The following is a 19249-nucleotide window of genomic DNA, read 5'->3' on the forward strand; positions in this document are numbered from 1 at the left end:
ATTAGATTGAGCTTTGTGCTGTGAATTATTAGCTTAATAAAAAAATGAGAAAAACTCACAAACAATAATTCAATATATGATTAAATATCATTGTTATATTAAGCATCAGTTTCCTGTTCTAAGATGACAGTAGTGGTACCCGGAGGGGTCTTCTGCTGCTTTAGTACATCTGCCTCAATATTCGATGTGTTGTATGTTCAGAAATGCTTTTCTGCATAGCATGTGGCTATTTGGGTTACTGTCACACTCCTGTCAGCTTGGACCAGTCTGGCTATTCTCATATATATATATAGGGTTAGGGAGTAACATGTTACAGGATTACATATTTAAAATACAAAATATAAGTAACTGTATTCCACTACAGTTACAATTTAAACATTTGGTATTTAGAATACAGTTACATTCAAAAAGTATTTTGATTACAGAAGAGATTACTTTGCATTTTACTGTCATTTGTTTCATTTAATATTTAGTCCTTTTAAATGGAAAACATTTATACATATAAATGATGCGATCCAAAGTGCATTTGAACAGCAGTGAAACACTTTCTTATGATGTGTTACATTCATACGAGCAGACAGAGAAGTAAGTTTGAAGTAAGTTTGGAGCAGAAGAAATAGAAATACACCTTGTGTAAATTGTCAGCTTTACGCTAAGCTAAAATGCAGTTTCTAGCCATTTTACATGCACATGTTACCAGACACGATTTTTTTATCAAGAAAATTGACGTTGGATCATAATTTCTTTTTTTCCAGTAAGACCTTTGATATTAGGGCAAAAATTTTATTCTTGATAATCATTTTTGTATTGTTTTCCTATATCTAAAAATCAATAAAACAAGATCAGTTTGATTTATCTTGTTTTAGAAACAACACTGAATAAGATATTCTGGTTTTTCAGAGAATGTATTTTTAACATGTAGTTTGTCTTACTGTACTGGCAGAGTTTTTATAGTCAAAACGTGAAAAAAATCTACCAGTGCTGAAGAAGTAATCCAAAATATTTAGAATATGTTTCTGACCTTGAGTAATCTAATGGAATATCTTAAGATTTACATTTTACAACATGTATTCTGTCATCTGTAGTGAAATACATTTCAAAAGTAACCCTCCCAACCATTTATTTATATATATAGCACTGGAAAACAATTAAGAGACCACTGCAAAATTATCAGTTTCTGGATTTACTATTTATATGTATATGTTTGAATAAAATGAAAATGTTTGCTTTATTCTATGAAGTACTGACAACAGTTCTCCCAAATTCCAAATAAAAATATTGTAATTTAGAGCATTTATTTGCAGAAAATAACAACTGGTCAATATAACAAAAAAGATGCAGTGTTTTCAGACCTTGAATAATGCAAAGAAAACAAGTTAATATTAATTTTAAACAACACAATACTAATGTTTTAACTTAGGAAGAGTTCAGAAATCAATATTTGTTGGAATAATCCTGATTTTCAATCACACATTTCATGCGTCTTGGCATGCTCTCAACTAGTCATTCACATTGCTGTTGGGTGACTTTATGCCACTTCTGGAGCAAAAATTCAAGCAGCTCGGCTTTGTTTGATGGATTGTGACCATCCATATTCCTCGTGATCACATTCCAGAGGTTTTCAATGGGGTTCAGGTCTGGACATTGGGCTGGCCATGACAGCGTCTTGATCCAGTGATCCTCCATTCATACCACGATTGACCTGTGTGGCATTGAGCATTGTCCTTCTGGAAAACCCAATCCTTACAGTTGGGGAACATTGTCAGAGCAGAAGGAAGCAAGCTTTCTTTCAGGATAACTTTGTACGTGGCTTGATTCATGCGTCCTTCACAAAGATGAATCTACCCGATTCCAGCCTTGCTAAAGCACCCCCAGATCATCACTGAACAGGATGATTTGTTTAACCTTTTCTTTAATAAAGCAAAAATCACTACAGTGAGGCACTTACAATGGAAGTGAATGGGGCCAATTTTTAAAGGGTTTAAAAGGCAGAAATGTGAAGCTTATAATTGTATCAAAGCACTTACATTAATTATTTTGTAAAAACATGTATTATTTGAGCTGTAAAGTTGTTTAAATAGTCATTTTTATGGTATTTTAGGGATTTAGGATTTGTTGACATTAAATCATCTTGCAAAGAATTATAGCTAAAAATTGGCTATAACTTTAAACAGATGCAGTTAGTAAGTGATTTTATCACATTTAAATCATGTTAACACACATATTATTTATGTCTTGTGTCTATACTTTTGAAACAAAGAGTACTTTAACATTTACAGAATGACCCCATTGACTTCCATTGTAAGTGCCTCACTGGAACACATATGTTTGCTTTATTTTAAAGAAAAGGAGGGACGAGTCGAAATTAATTTGAAGAGATCAGTGAATTTCAGAAATTGCTGTATATTTTGGGGATGGTTTGAAAATCAGTTATTCTCACCAACGTGACCCCATCATCGTTCTTTTGATTGACGCCACCACCGTTACTGAGAAGCTGCCTCACGTCAGACAGCATGGTGGATGAACGCTGCGTCTTCATCTGATGCATAGAGCTCAAGTCCACTCCTGACAAATACACATACAATACAAGTGAATATATGCAGCAGTTATGAGCTCACCCCATTTTGCTCTCATTAGAGTAGAGAGAGGTTTGCATGTTATGTCATAAGTGACACTAAGGAACAGTGGCAGACTCTGGCATGGGTGATATAGGCAGTCACCTATGGCTGCAGGATTCTCTGGGACAGCTTGTGCACTCCATTTTAATTAGTTTCATGGTATTGTGCATGCTCTCTCTATAACCTGAGCTGTGTGACATCACCGTTAATGTTTAATTTATAATCAACTGTTAATTTAATTATTTACATGTATTATGGTCTCTTTAAATCTCATTTTATAGCAAATAAATTACATATATCCTTTCCATTCTGGTACATAACAAAAATAACTCACTCCACTCAGTGTGAGCTGTCAAAAGGGATTACGTTCAAAGCATTCACACTCTGTTGCCATTTTCTCATTGTTGGTCAACATACACACGTCAGAAGATGTCGTTGGCCGTTGCATCGCATGTGCACTTTTTTCATTATATTGCGCCTTAATCTTTGCATCTCAAGACCCCATGTTTCTTGTGTGTTTTGTTTATCCGTTTACCAACACATGAACATGTCCTTTGCGAACAGCCCCTTTGTATAAATCTTCCCACAAGTCTATGCTCAAATTTAACTTCATACCCATTGAGAATCAGTTAATGCATTGACTATATTTACTAGTTGTCATATTCACAATGCAAATAAGAATAGTCAAATAAAGAATAGTAATATTCACTGTATAGTTTAGGTATTTGTTTATTTTTATTACCATCACTGGCTCTTTTTCTGCCATTGTTTATGTGATTTGAATTATGCTTTGGAAATATTTTATGTAAAACAGTCATGACAATAAAACAATTGAAAACTGAAAGAGAAAAAGATAAGAGTAGAACAAGGAAAGCACACACACACACACACACAAAACAAAAACAATACATTGTACATGTACATTTTGGGTTCGACATTCATCAAGACTTAAATGATCTAGTGGATATCCTCACAGTTAATTGTTATGTACAGTACTATGAACTTTTAGTTATCCTAACTTTGGGCTCTCTATCGACATCTGTGTAAAATTCCAAGCAACTCGCAGAGGAGCAGCTTATGTCAGATGTGTTTCGGCAATGCTGTTCTGCGCTCAATTCGCTACCCGGATAAATGGACAGAGAAGTGCGAGCACAGAGCATTTTCATTTACTCGCATCTCACGACCGGACTCAAGCTTTCAACCGTGCAGCGTAAATCTTTACAGCACTGCGAGGACCAATGAGAACTGAAAAGCACAGAGCAAGTCACGGAAACCATTTGAATTTGGCACAACATTTCTGGTGCAAACCTCTATGAAAAACCTCAGTGAGTAAACTAGTTGAAAAGAAAATTAAAACAGCACTGACATTGAGAAAACACTGGGACATGCACAGACATAAATTAGCAGACTCAATGCTACCCCACACTTGGGGTAAAAGGCCTCTAGTTGGTTTAAAGTGATATCATGTAGATACCGGGGCAATAGTTATAGTGTAAAATGTGTAAAATGTGTTAATGAACTTATACAAAACTAAAAATGGCAAATAAGTATTTTCTCAAGTCTCAAAATAAATGTGTTAATTTCAGAGATTTTCATTAACTGCATAAATTTGCAACATTTAAAAAAAAATACAAATATAAAAGACATTATGTGCAAAGATCTCATGGAACAGGAACATTTTTCGGTATAAAGTGACAGACAGTTGTTTAGGAAAGGTGTTTTTGGAGAATATAAAATCAATGGAGCCTTCTACCCCATTGTAACCTACCAGCAGCGGGTTTACGATTTCTGAGGCCCCAAGCAACCAACCAATTACCAATTTACCCCATTTTGAAATAAAAAACGAATCTCTAACGTGAACTGCTCGGAGAGTGCGGACAATGCCGTGTTCGCGCATATACCCAGAACAACATTTTCACATCACATGTCATTTCAAGCGGTTTTTGCTGAGCTTTCCTCACGGGGTGGGTGCCCTCTCGACGTCCAGGGCCCACGCAATTGCATAGTTTGCCTGGTGGTTAATACCACTACTCTACCCTACCTACAGTGGCTTTTAGATGCAATTTGATATTGTCCACTCTGTTGGAGCCCACTATCTGCTTAAAGGGCTGTAAGTGGTACAACAACTTGTGCATTCCTGCGACAGAGGTAAAAGAAATGAGAAAATAGTAGCAAACACACTCAGGAAATCTCAAAACTGCAGCAATGCTATACAATTTACAGAAGTCAAGTTTATTAGTATACATGTTACAGTAACTTCACCAGAAAAAAACCTGGACATGATGTAAACACGCAAGGATGAATGACATAAGCCTGTGATTTCACAGCTAATTCGACATGACAGCTCAAAATAAAAATAATTACGGTAGGCTTACCATAGTGAAGTTTAGGAAAGGACAGGGTTTTGAACACTGATTTATACTTGCTCAAGGAACGTACCATTCTCCTCCAGGTGTCTGATGAGGATGTAGATGGTTTCTGTTCCCTCTGTGGCATAGTCAAGTGGAATGTTCCCGTTGACGTCCTGGAGCAGAACATTGACTCCGGCCTTTAGACAATGGGGGGAGATGGCAGCAAGATAAAGCAAAACAAGACGTAAACAAAATGAGTCCCTCTTGCCTCATTTATCAGTCTTCAATCAATGATAAACTAGTGCCAATTATCACACTTTCCCAGCATTCCCCAGGCTCCTGAGCTCAGAGATGAGCTACATTAACAAAAAATACTGCATTAACTAACTCATTAAGATTGGGAGAAGGTTAATAGGGTGTCGGGTGTTTGGGTAGCGGGGTGATGTGATTTATGAGCATTTACTCTCTGGAGACTCCAAACTGTGTTAAGACTTTATGTGGGTAGGAAGCAGGATACAGGGTTACACATGGATAGTTCATTCTTTATGTGAATGTAGGAATCAGAAAAACTGAAACTAGATGGGGGAGCATCACAGTGATTTCAATATTACATATTAGACTACCAGAAATATATTGAACGCATCTTGTGTTTCCAAAGGAAAGTGTTTTTAAATGTACAGTCTCAGGAAAACATCTCAAGTCACTTTTCACCTAAAAATCTAAAGACAAATATGAAACTAAATTCAAATATAAAATATTAGGCCATGGACAGTTAAGATTTTTTTTCATTGTCACATTATTCTTTGTATTATTGTAATCATGACAATATAGTACTTAAGCATATTTCCTCCCAAATTCTCACTATTGTAATGTGTCCAGATAATATCGTTTTGAATTCTCCGTAATTCCCACTATTTAATGGTAAGTTTTTTACATGAAGATCAGATGTCTCAGCACATCAGCACTCGGACGCTTCACTGTTGTATCACTTCTCTTGTGTTAGTGGTGTTCTAAACTAAAGTGTAAGAGCAGTGCAGATGTGTAAAAAGCTAGATGCGTCTCTTTACATTTATTTTTATAACATTGCAGATTTTAGCCAGCACGTGGTAGAAAAGAACATTTTTGTGTGTGAATGAGTGAGCTTTCACCGCCAATCAGTCACTATTTTTACGCATTGGCACTCTGTGATTTCTCGAATCACTACTACACTACTAATCTGGCAAGAACAGCTTTAAACTAACAACTTCATTAAGGCTCATCACAGCTGAGAGACACAACATACTGATTAATCACACACACACACACACACACACACACACACACACACACACACACACACACACACATCCTTGTTTCTAGAATACCTTGTTAGAAACAACCCAAGCCATGATACTAGTTCTAAAGTGATGTTTTTGAGAAGCTTGGACGCATTATTTGGTTAGAACTAACAACAGTAGATTCTGATCTTTCGCGTAAGATAGTAGTTCCATGCACAAATGCGTTTTTGAGACCGTACTCAGCATTTCATAATTTTTTTTATTAACTTTTCCATTGAACTGATAAGCAATATAACACGAGCAATCATGCTATATGTATATACACACTATATATGTACATATATACACACACTATATATGTATGTATATACAGTATATACTGTATATATATATATATATATTACAAAACAGAATTCCAATGAGTGTATTAACACTGAGCATGTGCTCACTGACTTAAACAGAGGAGGCATGACATTTAAATCACACAAATAAACTCTCATTGCATGAGATTTACTACTCGTCCTCATAATAGGCTGTCTCTAATTAGAGCCATAAATAGCATGTCTCCATCTGACTGACAGCAGCACAAAGAAAGGTGCGGTGAGAAATCGGTGGCCTATCATTTCTTTCCCCAGCATGCATCGCAGATGCAACCATCAGCACTTTCAAATGGCAAGGTTGTGTCAAACACACAATGAGGTTAGCACTAGATTAATGAATGGATTAATTAACATGAACAATCTGCAACACTTTTGTGTGTATTTATGAGCTATAGCCGTTGAGGGCACACAACCACAAACACACATCCATGCACACAGAGCTCCAGACACCGGTGACGGATTTGACAGAATGTCACTGCCGTGACCTCCTCCCAGTCCCTCCCTGAAGTCATACCACATAAATCACAACAATAATGACGCACTAACCCACAGTCTTCCAACTCACAACTCATTTGAGGCAGATGAGGACATGGGGTGTGTTTGTATTTACTGGTGGTGATCCATCGAACTGTCTGGCATGGGACTATTATTGAATACGATGTGACCGGAGGTGTGTGTGGGAGGGTGTGTGAATTGATCAGGTGGGGTCAATGTGAAGGAGATAGTGGTGGTGATACGAATGTGTGTTTTATCCTCCAATACTGAAAGAAGAGCTGATGAAGCTGTTAGAATAACCCCCATTCAAATTGACAAACTGTATCATGTCCTCTGTGACACTTTAGGTCACGAATACTAAACAAACATCCTGTGAGAACTTATTAATTCTAAATATGTTTTTTAAAGCAAACATACATTGGCAACACATTCTGATGAGTTTTCACCAGTATTCCTGTGTAAAGTTCTAGCACACATACCTTATTATTTATTTATTTTTACATGTGGATAGACACTGATACATATAGCCATGTATAATCAGCCTCTAAAATGGCAAAATAAATAAATATTTTTTCATTTCAACTGTCTTGATAAATGATGATAAACACAGACCAGTGACCACACATTCTATATTACATGTGCAAAGTTGCTAGACTACAGGCTTGTGAACAATATTACTTAGCAGGAAAAAAATCTGTTTATTAACTGATAAATGTAACTTTTTGTTTAACAATGGTGCCTTTAATTATATTGCTGGTGTTGGCATTTCATAAAAGGTCATTGCTATGCACAGCCTCCTGTGGCTTATATCATATTATCAGACCAGTCCAGTTTGTTATTTAGGTAAACACCAATTTAATTACATGATTTCACAATCTCAATGTCCACCCCTGGATGTTTACTGCCATTGTTTGAAGTGTCTTCCTTCAGAAATCAACTACAATATCTTTAGTCTTACATGATTTAAGCTGGAGGTAATTCAGCTGGTACCAGTCCACAAAGTTCTTGATGAGCCCTATATTCAACCTCATTATCTTCAGTGATACACCCAACATCTGTTGTGTCGTCAGACATTTTTTGAAGATGACAGCTACTAGAGATGTACTTAAAATCAGATGTACAGAGGTTAAAAAGGAAAGGGGCTAGAACCGTTCATTGTGGGACTCCTGTGCAACACTTCACCGCATCAGAAACACAGTCATGTAGCCTCACATACTGGGGTCTATTGGTGAGGTAGTCAGTTATCCAGGTAGTCAAGCTAAAATTCACTTTTGCTTTATTCATCTTGTTTCTGAACAGTGAAGGCTGAATAGTGTAAGAGAAATAAAAAAACATGATTCTCAAAGTGCTTCCGGATTCCTCTAGGTGGGAAAAATACCTCTGCAGAAGGAAGATAACTGCAATATCAACCCCAATGCCTGGTGGATAGGCAAACTGCAGTGGATCCATAGGGGTTGAAGGTGGTCAAGAACAAGTCTCTCCAGAGTCTTCATAAGATGTGACGTTAAGGCAACCAGACTAAAGTGGTTGAACTCCCTAGGGTTTGCAATCTTAGGTACAGGCACAACACAGGAAGTCTTCAACAGGATTGGTCATTTTTCCATAGATACTGTAAATTCAGGTTAATTATACACTGAACCACCTCACATAGCTGATCCGCCAAGTCCTTAAGAACTCTAGAGCCGATGCCATCAGAACCCACAGCTCTCCTCGTCTTTATCCTTTTAACATCTCACCTGGTCCATTGATAGGGAAGGAGGAAGGGGGATAAGGGAGTGGAGAGGGTGGTCTAAGACCTGGGAGATGATAGTTGTGAGGTGGAGATTAGAGATAGACTGTTTGAATAATAAAATCTGGGCTAAAGCTTAGATAGAGAACTTCCACAGTATTTAGAGGGAGGGTTGTTAGAAGAAAGTCCAATGTCAAATCTGTTAAATAATTAATTCAATGAATTTACCCACCTGTGATCACCCAGAGCTGAATAACCTTCACCTGGTGTATAATGTCCAGATATTACATTAAAATCTCTCCAGACCTCCTTTACATTGTTCTGATGCAGTTTTTGTGTTACAAAGTATAACAAAGTCATTAAAAATAACTTTTAATTAAAAGTGTCTTATTTATCAATGCAAAATATGTTAATATGTATATATATATATATATATATATATATATATATATATATATATATATATATATATATATATATATACATACATACTGATCAGCCACAACATTAAATAAGCTGCCTAATATTGTGTAGATGCCCCTCATGCCGCCAAAACAGCACCAACCCGTATTTTCTGGCACCAACATTCATGCTACTGTCCAATTCATCGAGATACTTTTTTCCCCATTCTGATGGTTGATGTGAACATTAACTGAAGCTCCTGACCCATATCTGCATGATTTTATGCACTGCACTGCTGCCACACGATTGGCTGATTAGATAATCGCATGGGTGATTGTTGGTGCAGATGGGCTGGTTTGAGTATTTCCGTAACTTCTGATCTTTTGGGATTTTCACGCACAAATGTCACTAGAATTTACTCAGAATGGTGCCAAAAACACCCAGTGAGAGGCAGTTCAGCAGATGGAAATGCCTTGTTGATGAGAGAGGTCAACAAAGATTGACAAGACTGGTTCGAACTGACAAAGTCTACGGTAACTCTGATAACCGCTCTGTACAATTGTGGAGAGAACAATAGCATCTCAGCGTCCTATTCTGAGATGTGTGTTGGTACTGTTTTGGCAGCACGAGGGGGACCAACACAATCTTAGGCAGGTGGTTTTAATGTTGTGGCTGATGGGTGTATGTATGTATACTGTATATAATAATAAAAAAATACAAAATACATACAATTCAATAAATACAAACTATGACATGTATTACAAGTAAAACTAGACCCTAGTCAATTAAAATATAATTATAATTATTTTAATTAATTGTTAATATATATTACAAAGTAAATACAAATATATTTATAATTAAAAGTTTCTTATTCAACCATGCAAAAACGTTTTTTCAAGGTCTGAATATGCACTTCCTTTTCATGGAACCAACAACCATAACAAGCAAGCGTGACGTGTTCAACAGCACTGGACTGAATTGAATACTGTTCTGTCAGAGAACAGCAGTGGTGTTGAGCACCTAATAAATTACCTCCATTGATCTTGAGCGATCGTCACAGATAGGAGGTCATAAAATGTGACATTAATAGTGTTCTACCTTTCCTGCTCACTCGTTTGAGGCCAGAATAAGTGCTTAACAAGCCGATCGCTGCATGACATCTGGTCATGCTTGAAATGTAAGTCACGTTAAGATAGATAACGATTATAATTTATTTACTCTGACAGAAATGCTTTTAAATCTTTAAAAGCAGGGAAAATACCCAGAGCCACATTCAAGCCTATCAGGAGTCAGCTCTGTTCATTCCCCAAAACACCATCCGATTATGCAAACCTTTAGTTTCAATACAAATTGTAATGCCCATGGAGAAAATGAATGGAGAAATTACTTCTGGAACCAAAGCTGCTGAAAGTTTTTGAATTTCTTTTAGTCATGCAAAATAAAAAATAATAAAAGTGGGAAATACAGAAATAAATCACAAAATTCTTTGAGGCTGTCAATTCATGTATGCAAGGTCACAAGGAGGAGCCAAGAGATCTGCACACATACTCCAGCACAAACACAAACTAGTGGAATTCAGCCAAGGTACCACAGTCAAATCAAATCCCTTTATTGTCACACAACCATATGCAACATATAAGTGCAACAGTGGGTAGTGAGCAATATAGCAGTATGACAATTACAATGAACTTCTGATTTACACATAACACAGTTTACACATCTGTTACACAACACAATATACAATATACACAAAATAAGAAGACTGTATACAAAAAAAATTATAAACAATATACAGTATAATACACAAAATAAGAAAACTGTATACAATAAAAATACACTTTTTTCCTGGTGGGAGAGAGCAGTGTGTAGTGTAGATGCAATGGCATCACCAGTGGAGTGGTTATTGCAGAATGCAAACTGCATTGAGTCCAGTGAGGAGGGCAGAACAGATGTGATCTCTGATTAGCCTCTCTAAGCATTTGCTGATGATGGGGTTTAGAGCAACAGGACACCAGTCATTTAAGCAAGTGATTTTGGATTGCTTTGGTACAGGCACAATGGTGGATGTTTTAAAGCATGTGGGGACCACAGACAAGTAGAGGGAAAGGTTGAAAATATCCATAAAAACACCAGCCAGCTGGTTTGCACACGCTTTGATGACACACCCGGAATGCCGCCTGGACCTGCGGCTTTACAGATATTCACTCGTCGGAAAGATCGGGTTACATCCGCTACAGAGACAGAGTGAAATAACCTCTGTAGCTTCGGCCACGAGTGCTCTCTCTGTAAGGGCGGTGTTATTTCCCTCAAAACGAGCAAAAAAAGTATTTCGCTCATCCAGAAGAGAGGCAGCGGTGTTCACAGTGGAGTATTTATTCAATTTAAAGTCTGTGGTGATATTAATTCCCTGCCACATGCTTTTAGAGTCGGTGGTGTTGAACTGTCCTTCAATTTTATCCCTGTACTGCTCTGATAGTTTTAACTAGCTTATTTATGCTCCCCCGCATTCCCGGAATTAAAAGCAGAGGTCTGTGCCTTAAGTGCTGCACAAACATCGCTATTAATCCATGGTTTCTGATTAGGAAAGATCGGTATTGTTTTGGTCAGCACTACGTCATCTATGCGCTCGTGATGAAACACGTTATGGTATCAGCATAGACCTGGATGCCGTCAGAGGTGGACCGGAACATATCCCAGTCCACAGGATCAAAACAGTCCTGTAGCGTAGAATTTGATTGGTCTGACCAGCACTGGATTGTTCTGAGAGAGGGTGCTTCCTGTTTCAGTTTCTACCTGTAAGTGGGAAGAAGCAGAACGTAAGATTGGTCCGATTTGCCAAATGGTCGGAGGGGTGGGATTTGTAGCCATCCCAGAAGGGAAAGTAGCAATGGTCAAAACCCGGTCCCCTCGTGTGTTGAAACTGATGTGTTAGTAGTATTTTGGTGCTATTGACTTGAAGTTGGCTTTGTTAAAGTCCCCAGTCAGAATGAATGCAGCCACAGGGTGCTGCGGTTTCCTGCTTGCTTTTACTATCATAAATTTCCTTGTGGGGTGATGTACACAGCTGTGATAATGACCGCTGTGAATTCCCTCTGTAACCAGAATGGCTGACACAGAAGCATGAGTAATTCCAGATCAGGAGAGCAGAAAGACTTGATGTATGTTCCTCTGATCACACCAGGGTTTGTTGATCATAAAACATACACCACCACCTCTGCTTTTACCTGAGAGGTCTTTCGCTCTGTCCGCTCGGTGCACGGAGAACCCCATGGGTTTGATGGCGGAGTCTGGAATCCAAGACATCCAAGTTTCTGTAGGCAGATAATGATGTAGTCCCTGGAAAGAGATCCCCGCTTTCAGCTCGCAGAGCTTTTTATTTAGAGACTGAACATTTGCCAGTAGAATACTGGGTAGCGAGGGTTGATTTGCGTGACGTCTTAGTCTGACGAGAACACCAGCTCTCCTTCCCCTTTTCTGGCTACGTTTCACGGCCAGGCTGCCCAGACAAAGGTTCTCCACTGTCTGGTTTGAAAACAGCAGGTCAGCAATGAGGTATTTAAAGTTTGGTTTTCGTGTGCTATTGGACAACCAATGTCCAAAAGTGTTTGTCTATCGTAGACAAAAAACATAAGAACTGTAGACAAAACAAACAAAAAAATGCAATATTGGGTCAGAGCTCGCAGCACAGCAGCCATATTCGGCGCCATCTTAACTGCAGTTACTGAACCTGACAGTACAGAGAACTCCAAATCATGTAAACAATGGAGAGTGAGATGAAACAGTCTCCCTTGGAAAGTGAAAAACAACAGCAGACACCTTTCTCTGACTGCACTAGGAAATAACAAGAACAAAGGCATCATGCAATTAAATGTAATCTGCATGCTGTCACATTACAAGGCTATGAGCAATGGCTTAATTGCCTTTGTTAAATATAATCTGTTTTAAATAATAGGCTAAATGCAATGAAAGTAAATGAAGCACAAACTATTAAGGTGCTCTTCCACCATTGAGCCGAATGGTTCTCCTTGCAGAAATGTGCTGTTTCATTTTGATCAGGACTCGTTGGCAGGGTTACGGTTTTTCCACTGTGGTGCTGCGAAATCAGGATTGGAATGCACTGATTGGGCAAGTGATATATCAAGCTGTTTTATATTTTTATTTATTTATTTCTGTATGTATTGCCCTTGATAGAATAGCCCCATTTTCAGCAGTCATTACTCCAATGTACAGAGAAAATGTTGTCACCTAAGCTTGAGGAATTTAATACTCAAGAAACTTTTCTTATTAGTAGAATGGTTGAAAAGGATTGATCTATTTAATGGTGTTTGAACATCAGAATCTAGTGTTGTCTCTTATCTGTCTATTAATTTTTGAGAGATAAAGGCTATTTTACACACTACTGACTTAAGAGCATAATCTGGATCTGACCAAGACAGATGGGGAAGTGGATATCCAAGATCAGCAAGAACAAGACAAGTACATCAGAGTCTCTAGTTTGAGTAACAGACATACCAAAAACCAGTGACAACTGCAACACTGAAGAGATGACTTTGGGATGTCTGGCATTTTAGACACAGTTTCAAAGTAAAAAGACACATCTGGCACTGGCAAATAAGATGGACAAGTTTATAATGAGCAAAAGAACTTAAAGATTAAATTATACATTTCTGGAAATACTGTAAGTATTATTGTTTAGAAGTTTGAGGTGTCAGAAGAGTCTAATCATAAGGTTTGGAAAAGTATCTTACTGTGCAAAGTAATTGCATCTTTGGGAAGTGCTACAGAAACCATGGTGTGGTGGTGGTGGGGGCGTGGTTGAGTGATGGCTTGTGAATGGAGAGCGAGATCAGGAGATAAGAATGGTAAGGATCATCACCTGTCAATGATTGTCTCTCACAGCTGTGAGATTTATAAATAAATATACTGGAAAAAGAACAGACAGTCAGCATAAACGTCATCCATAGGACTCCAGTGGTTATATTAATGTCTTCTAAAGCAACATGATTGATCTTGGTGCGAAAAAGATCATTATTTAAGTAAAAAAGTAAATAAGTGATAAGTAAATAAAAAGTAATGATCGGCTTATATAGGTTTTTTAGTGGCCGATGCTGATATCCAGAAAGCAGGATGGCTGATAGGCCGAAGTTGCTCTCACGCGCTCATGGGGATACAGCGCGAGCAGCAATCTACTGAAAGTTTAAACAGCCTGGATCACCTGCTTGGATTGTCATGGACTCACCGTCATGATTTGTGAATCAGATCCTGAATTTCTTTATTCTTGCTGATGGAATACCCACTTCAGTGGAAGATTTTATATGAGTGCTCGACAGGAAGAAAATGCTGGATTTTCATGAGGTTTGTGAATTATATCTTTTTAAACAAGATATCTGCATATTTGCTGATGGTATATAATATAAGTATTATTGATATTTGCCTTTTTATCATTAGACAAGACAGTTAAAAGTTACAGAGAATTGATGAGAAGAGAGAAGGAGAATGAAACAGGCGAGCACTTTAACATTATGAGCTCAAACGCGTCTGCCGCGGCTCCGATACGCGGACCATTAATACGAGACTGTGTTGCACACCGGCCTATTATTTAGTAACATGATGGCACATCACAAAAAAACAAACCATGATTAGTCGTTAACATGTCTAAATCGATTCGCATTCAAGCAGGCGATTCTCAGCACCCTCAAGAAACAAATCGGCCAAAGGGAAAAATTTATCTGCATATTTATATATGCAGATAATATATAAATATCGCCAATTTATTGGCCTCTGCAATATATCGGTCGACCACTATAAAAAGTACTTAAATATTGATCTTTTTCGAACCACAAGTGATCGTGTCACTTACATAAAACACACAACGGAGACTGCCCTCTTGTCAGTAGATGAAACCCTGTGACTGGCGAAGCTAACTCTAAATCATCTTTCCTAATCCTCTGACTTGTTTGCTCCTTTCGACACAGTGAACCACCAGATTCTCTTGTCCACTCTCTATGACTCGCACAGGCAGATTCTTAGATTCTTTGATGTCACCTGGAGAGGAGAGGTGTCCAAGTTACACCAGATGACCACTGGTGTTCCTCAGGGATCAGTGCTTGGACTCCTCCTCTTCTCCATCTACACTATATCACTCAGACTTATCATTAATGCACATGTTTTTTCCTACCACTGCTACACAGATGATACGCAGCTCTACATATCGTTCTAGCCTGACAACCCCACTGTCTCAGCTTGTTTCTCTGCCTGCCTCTCTGAGATCTCAGCCTGGATGAAGGAACTTCACCTACAGCTCAACCATGCCAAGACAGAACATGTCTGTTGACCACAACCTCTCTATTCATCTTGTTTCAACTACGCTGACGCCAACCAAGACAGCTCAGAACCTGGAAGTGGTGGTGGATGACCAGCTTAACTTCAATGCCAACATCTCAATAAACTTTGGATAAAAGTGTCTGCTAATTGACTAAATGTAATTTAACTGCTGGAGTTGTAAGGATGATGTTCATGCTGAATTCTTCTTTTTGGAGGTTTGAAATCCACTTGCATTTTAAGGACCTACTTAGCCAAGATATTTTTCTATTTTTCTTCAAATGTGTTCTGCTGAAGAAAGAAAATCATACACACCTGGGATATCATGAAGGTGAGTAAATAATGAGAGAATTTTCATTTTTGGGTGAACTATACCTTTAATAAGCTGGATAATGAGCAACCAGACAGTTGCTTACAAAATAAACACCAACAGATGTATGACATAAATCGAAGGTGGAATTTATTTGTTTAGTCTGTTCTTTCTTCTCACATAATTTCAATGCAAATCAATACTGTTTGTTGATTGATTTATGGTTAGTTGCCATGTAATAAGCGGGATAATGTACAGTCAGCCGGTTATTATTGCACAATAAACCCCGACAGGGTGATTAGAACCCCAACGTGAAGAGGAGGGGTCTTGTATCACCCTGAAGGGGTTTATTTTATGATAACAATCGTCTGACTGTAAATAGACATTTTTATTATGAGATTCAACCTTGAAGAATTATGCAAGTATGCAACCTCAAACTAGAAAAACATTCAGCACAATCTCCCTTATTATTGACTGGTTGTAGAGCATATGACTTTGACTCTGATTTGAGCCAAAGGCAGCAAGCATGCTGAAAAGTAATATGGAGATGATCGAAACTTGTATCCATAGCAACGGAGACATCCCTTTCTCCAGAATGGTGACTCACAGCCAGGCAGAGGCAGCAGGAACAGAGAAAGGTTAAAGGGGCTCACTTTAGGAGAACCCTTTGCTTTATCTTATTAACTTTCAAGAGCAAAACACAGAGCTGTATTAATCAGAAATATTTGTGTCTACCTCAGATGCACAGCTAATCAAACACTGGCACATCAGTCAGGCTTAACCAAGTCAACCAAACTACCTTGGATGCAGAAATAGGTTTCTTCAAAGTCTACCATCTCCTATAACTGTACAGACATGTACTAACATACTGCTTATTGCATACTATGCAACATATTGTCTACTGCCTAATACTTAACCCTTGTGCATAAATTAAAAAAGTTACACATAGGTTCATTATGGACAAAAATGGCCATGTCCAAAAACTGTCATAAAAATATTATAGATTTATATTTTTTTCCACTTTCACTACATAATTTTTTTAACCAGCATCAGCTCTAATCATAATGACCAAACATTCATTCATTTTTAGAATTTTAACCCTTTAAACGCTGGTTTGTTTACATAATGCCACTGTTGTTTTTTTAGGAAAAAATGAAAAATAGTAATTATTTTCAATTTAATAGATGCTAAGCAGATTTTTTTTTCTTTGATTATTAGAGCCTCGGATATGTCAATGATTAACAACAACATTCATTTTGATGCTTTCATATTTTTTATGCAGTATCAGATTTAAAAAAAGCTACCACTCAGGTCCATAATGGACAAAAATGGCCATGTCAAAAAGTGTCATAAAAATATTATAGAATAATATTTTTTTCTACTTTCACTGACTTATATTTTAATCAGCATCAGTTCTAATCATAATTACCAAACATTCATTTATTTTCAGAATTTTAACACTTTAAACACCGGTTTGTTTACATAATGCCACTGTTGTTTTTTATAAAAAATATAATAATTATAATTATTTTCAATTTAATAAATGCTAAACAGAATTTTTTTTTATTTTTATTATTAGAGCCTCAGACACATACAAACCACACTCTGAAATCCTTACCAACACACTCACACAATTATATATTCATAATGTATCTAATTGGCTCTATAATATGCATAAGCCAAAAACAGCAGAAAACAACAACAAAAGCGATGATATGCCAAACCTGAAAAAATGGCACGATCTGGTAAAAAATATTTAAAATGTAAATTTTGAAGCCTTGCCAACATAATGAAAGCATTTTAAACAAGATTGCATAATTTTATAGTTAAATGGCACTGGGATTAAAAATCGCAGTTTTAATGGGTTTCAATGTGCCATTTTTGTCCAAAACGACGTTAAGAGGGAGTATTTTGTGTAACTAGTGCAAAAAATATTTTTTAAAGAAAATAGGGTGAAATACTAAAATTCCAATAAAAATTCACACCTGTGGAAAATTTTATGCAGTTAGCATTAACACAGACAAAGTTATCAAAAAAACAAAACTGAAAAAGCCAAAAATGTCCACAAGGATGCACAAGGGTTAAAAAAAAAAAAAAAGACAACAGTATGTGAAACATGCACACAATCTCAATGTTGCATGTTTAATTCAGCTTGTGAAACCCAGTTATCATGCCGCAAGTAAATACAGTACAGTTGCTTTGCATCTGTAATCAAATTGTTGAAGAATCATGATTTAGAATAAATACATTATGAACCCACTGAAGTTTGTATTTTGTATCCATAATGCATTCGTGCTGGAGTAACTTAACAGTATGCTATTCCAAACATACTGTACCTACAAACGGTTTTATTTCTTTCTTTTACCCTTTATAAAGAGATTGTGTGACTCATCTCTCTGTAACGGGCATGCACTATGGGAAGTCAAACAAACCAAAAGTGGGACAAGACAGCGGGGGTTTACATGTCATCTGCGCGGTTCAATGGTCCGCGCCGCGCGGCCGATTCGTCAGCGCAGCGCGGACGTGTGTCCAAGTGACACCCAATGGGCAGCGCGGCGCGAACAATCCTCACCAGCGCTGCGCTGACCAATTTAAACAGCGCAGCGCAAACCATACATGCAAATAAATGTACAATAAAGAAACCCCTCCTTCCTTACAAGTTCAGCGCCACGCTGCCCATTGGGTGTCGCTAGGAAACATGTCCGCGCTGCGCTGATCGAATCGGCCGCTGGCTCAGACCATTGAACCGCGCAGATGACATGTCGATGCGGCGCGAGCTCTGTAAACCCCCGCTGTCTCGTCCCACTTTTGGTTTGTTTGGCTTCCCATAATGCACATCAGAAAGCAAAGAGGCAGTAGTATAATTATTCCAAAGTGATATTTGAAAGGTCTGTTTAAAAAAAGAAAAAGGAAAAAGCAATGCCATGTCCCCTAATAAGGGACAGCTTTAGCCTTAGTCACAAATAGAGAAACATATGTCAGAAAGGATCACGTCTTCATACAGTTAATTAAGTCTTCAAGTTATTTCTGACGTACAAGAGCTCTGTGCACACTTACTTGAGTGCTCTTATGCAAATGAAACTACTTTAAGAAATATTCATTCATACAGTGCTGTGGAGCGGTTCACACACACACATGTATAATTAAAGTTGTTTTGAGTACTATCAAAGAGAATGCTTCAATGTTAAATGGCAGAGTTTACATGCAGATGTTCAAACAATTTCTAACATAAAAGCCCACAAACAAACAGACACACGGGCAGAAGTGTGTGTGTGATGGTGTTGATGGTTTATATTCAGAATTATTAACCTCATTAAAGCTAATAATACACACTTCCCGCCTCCAACACAAGACATGACACAAGCC

The 19249-nt window shown here is 37.6% G+C and overlaps 1 protein-coding gene across 1 annotated transcript in view; it reads right to left on the minus strand.

Annotated features, from left to right (window-relative positions):
- Positions 1-19249, minus strand: part of LOC127658586 (unconventional myosin-XVI-like) — a 288117-nt gene that overhangs the window by 138201 nt on the left and 130667 nt on the right. Inside the window, 1 exon segment of the mRNA XM_052147955.1 lies at positions 2441-2565. Within this exon segment, the coding sequence (XP_052003915.1) occupies positions 2441-2565 (125 nt within the window).

Source organism: Xyrauchen texanus, chromosome 18 (genome assembly GCF_025860055.1).
Source record: "Xyrauchen texanus isolate HMW12.3.18 chromosome 18, RBS_HiC_50CHRs, whole genome shotgun sequence".
Classification (NCBI taxonomy): domain Eukaryota; kingdom Metazoa; phylum Chordata; class Actinopteri; order Cypriniformes; family Catostomidae; genus Xyrauchen; species Xyrauchen texanus.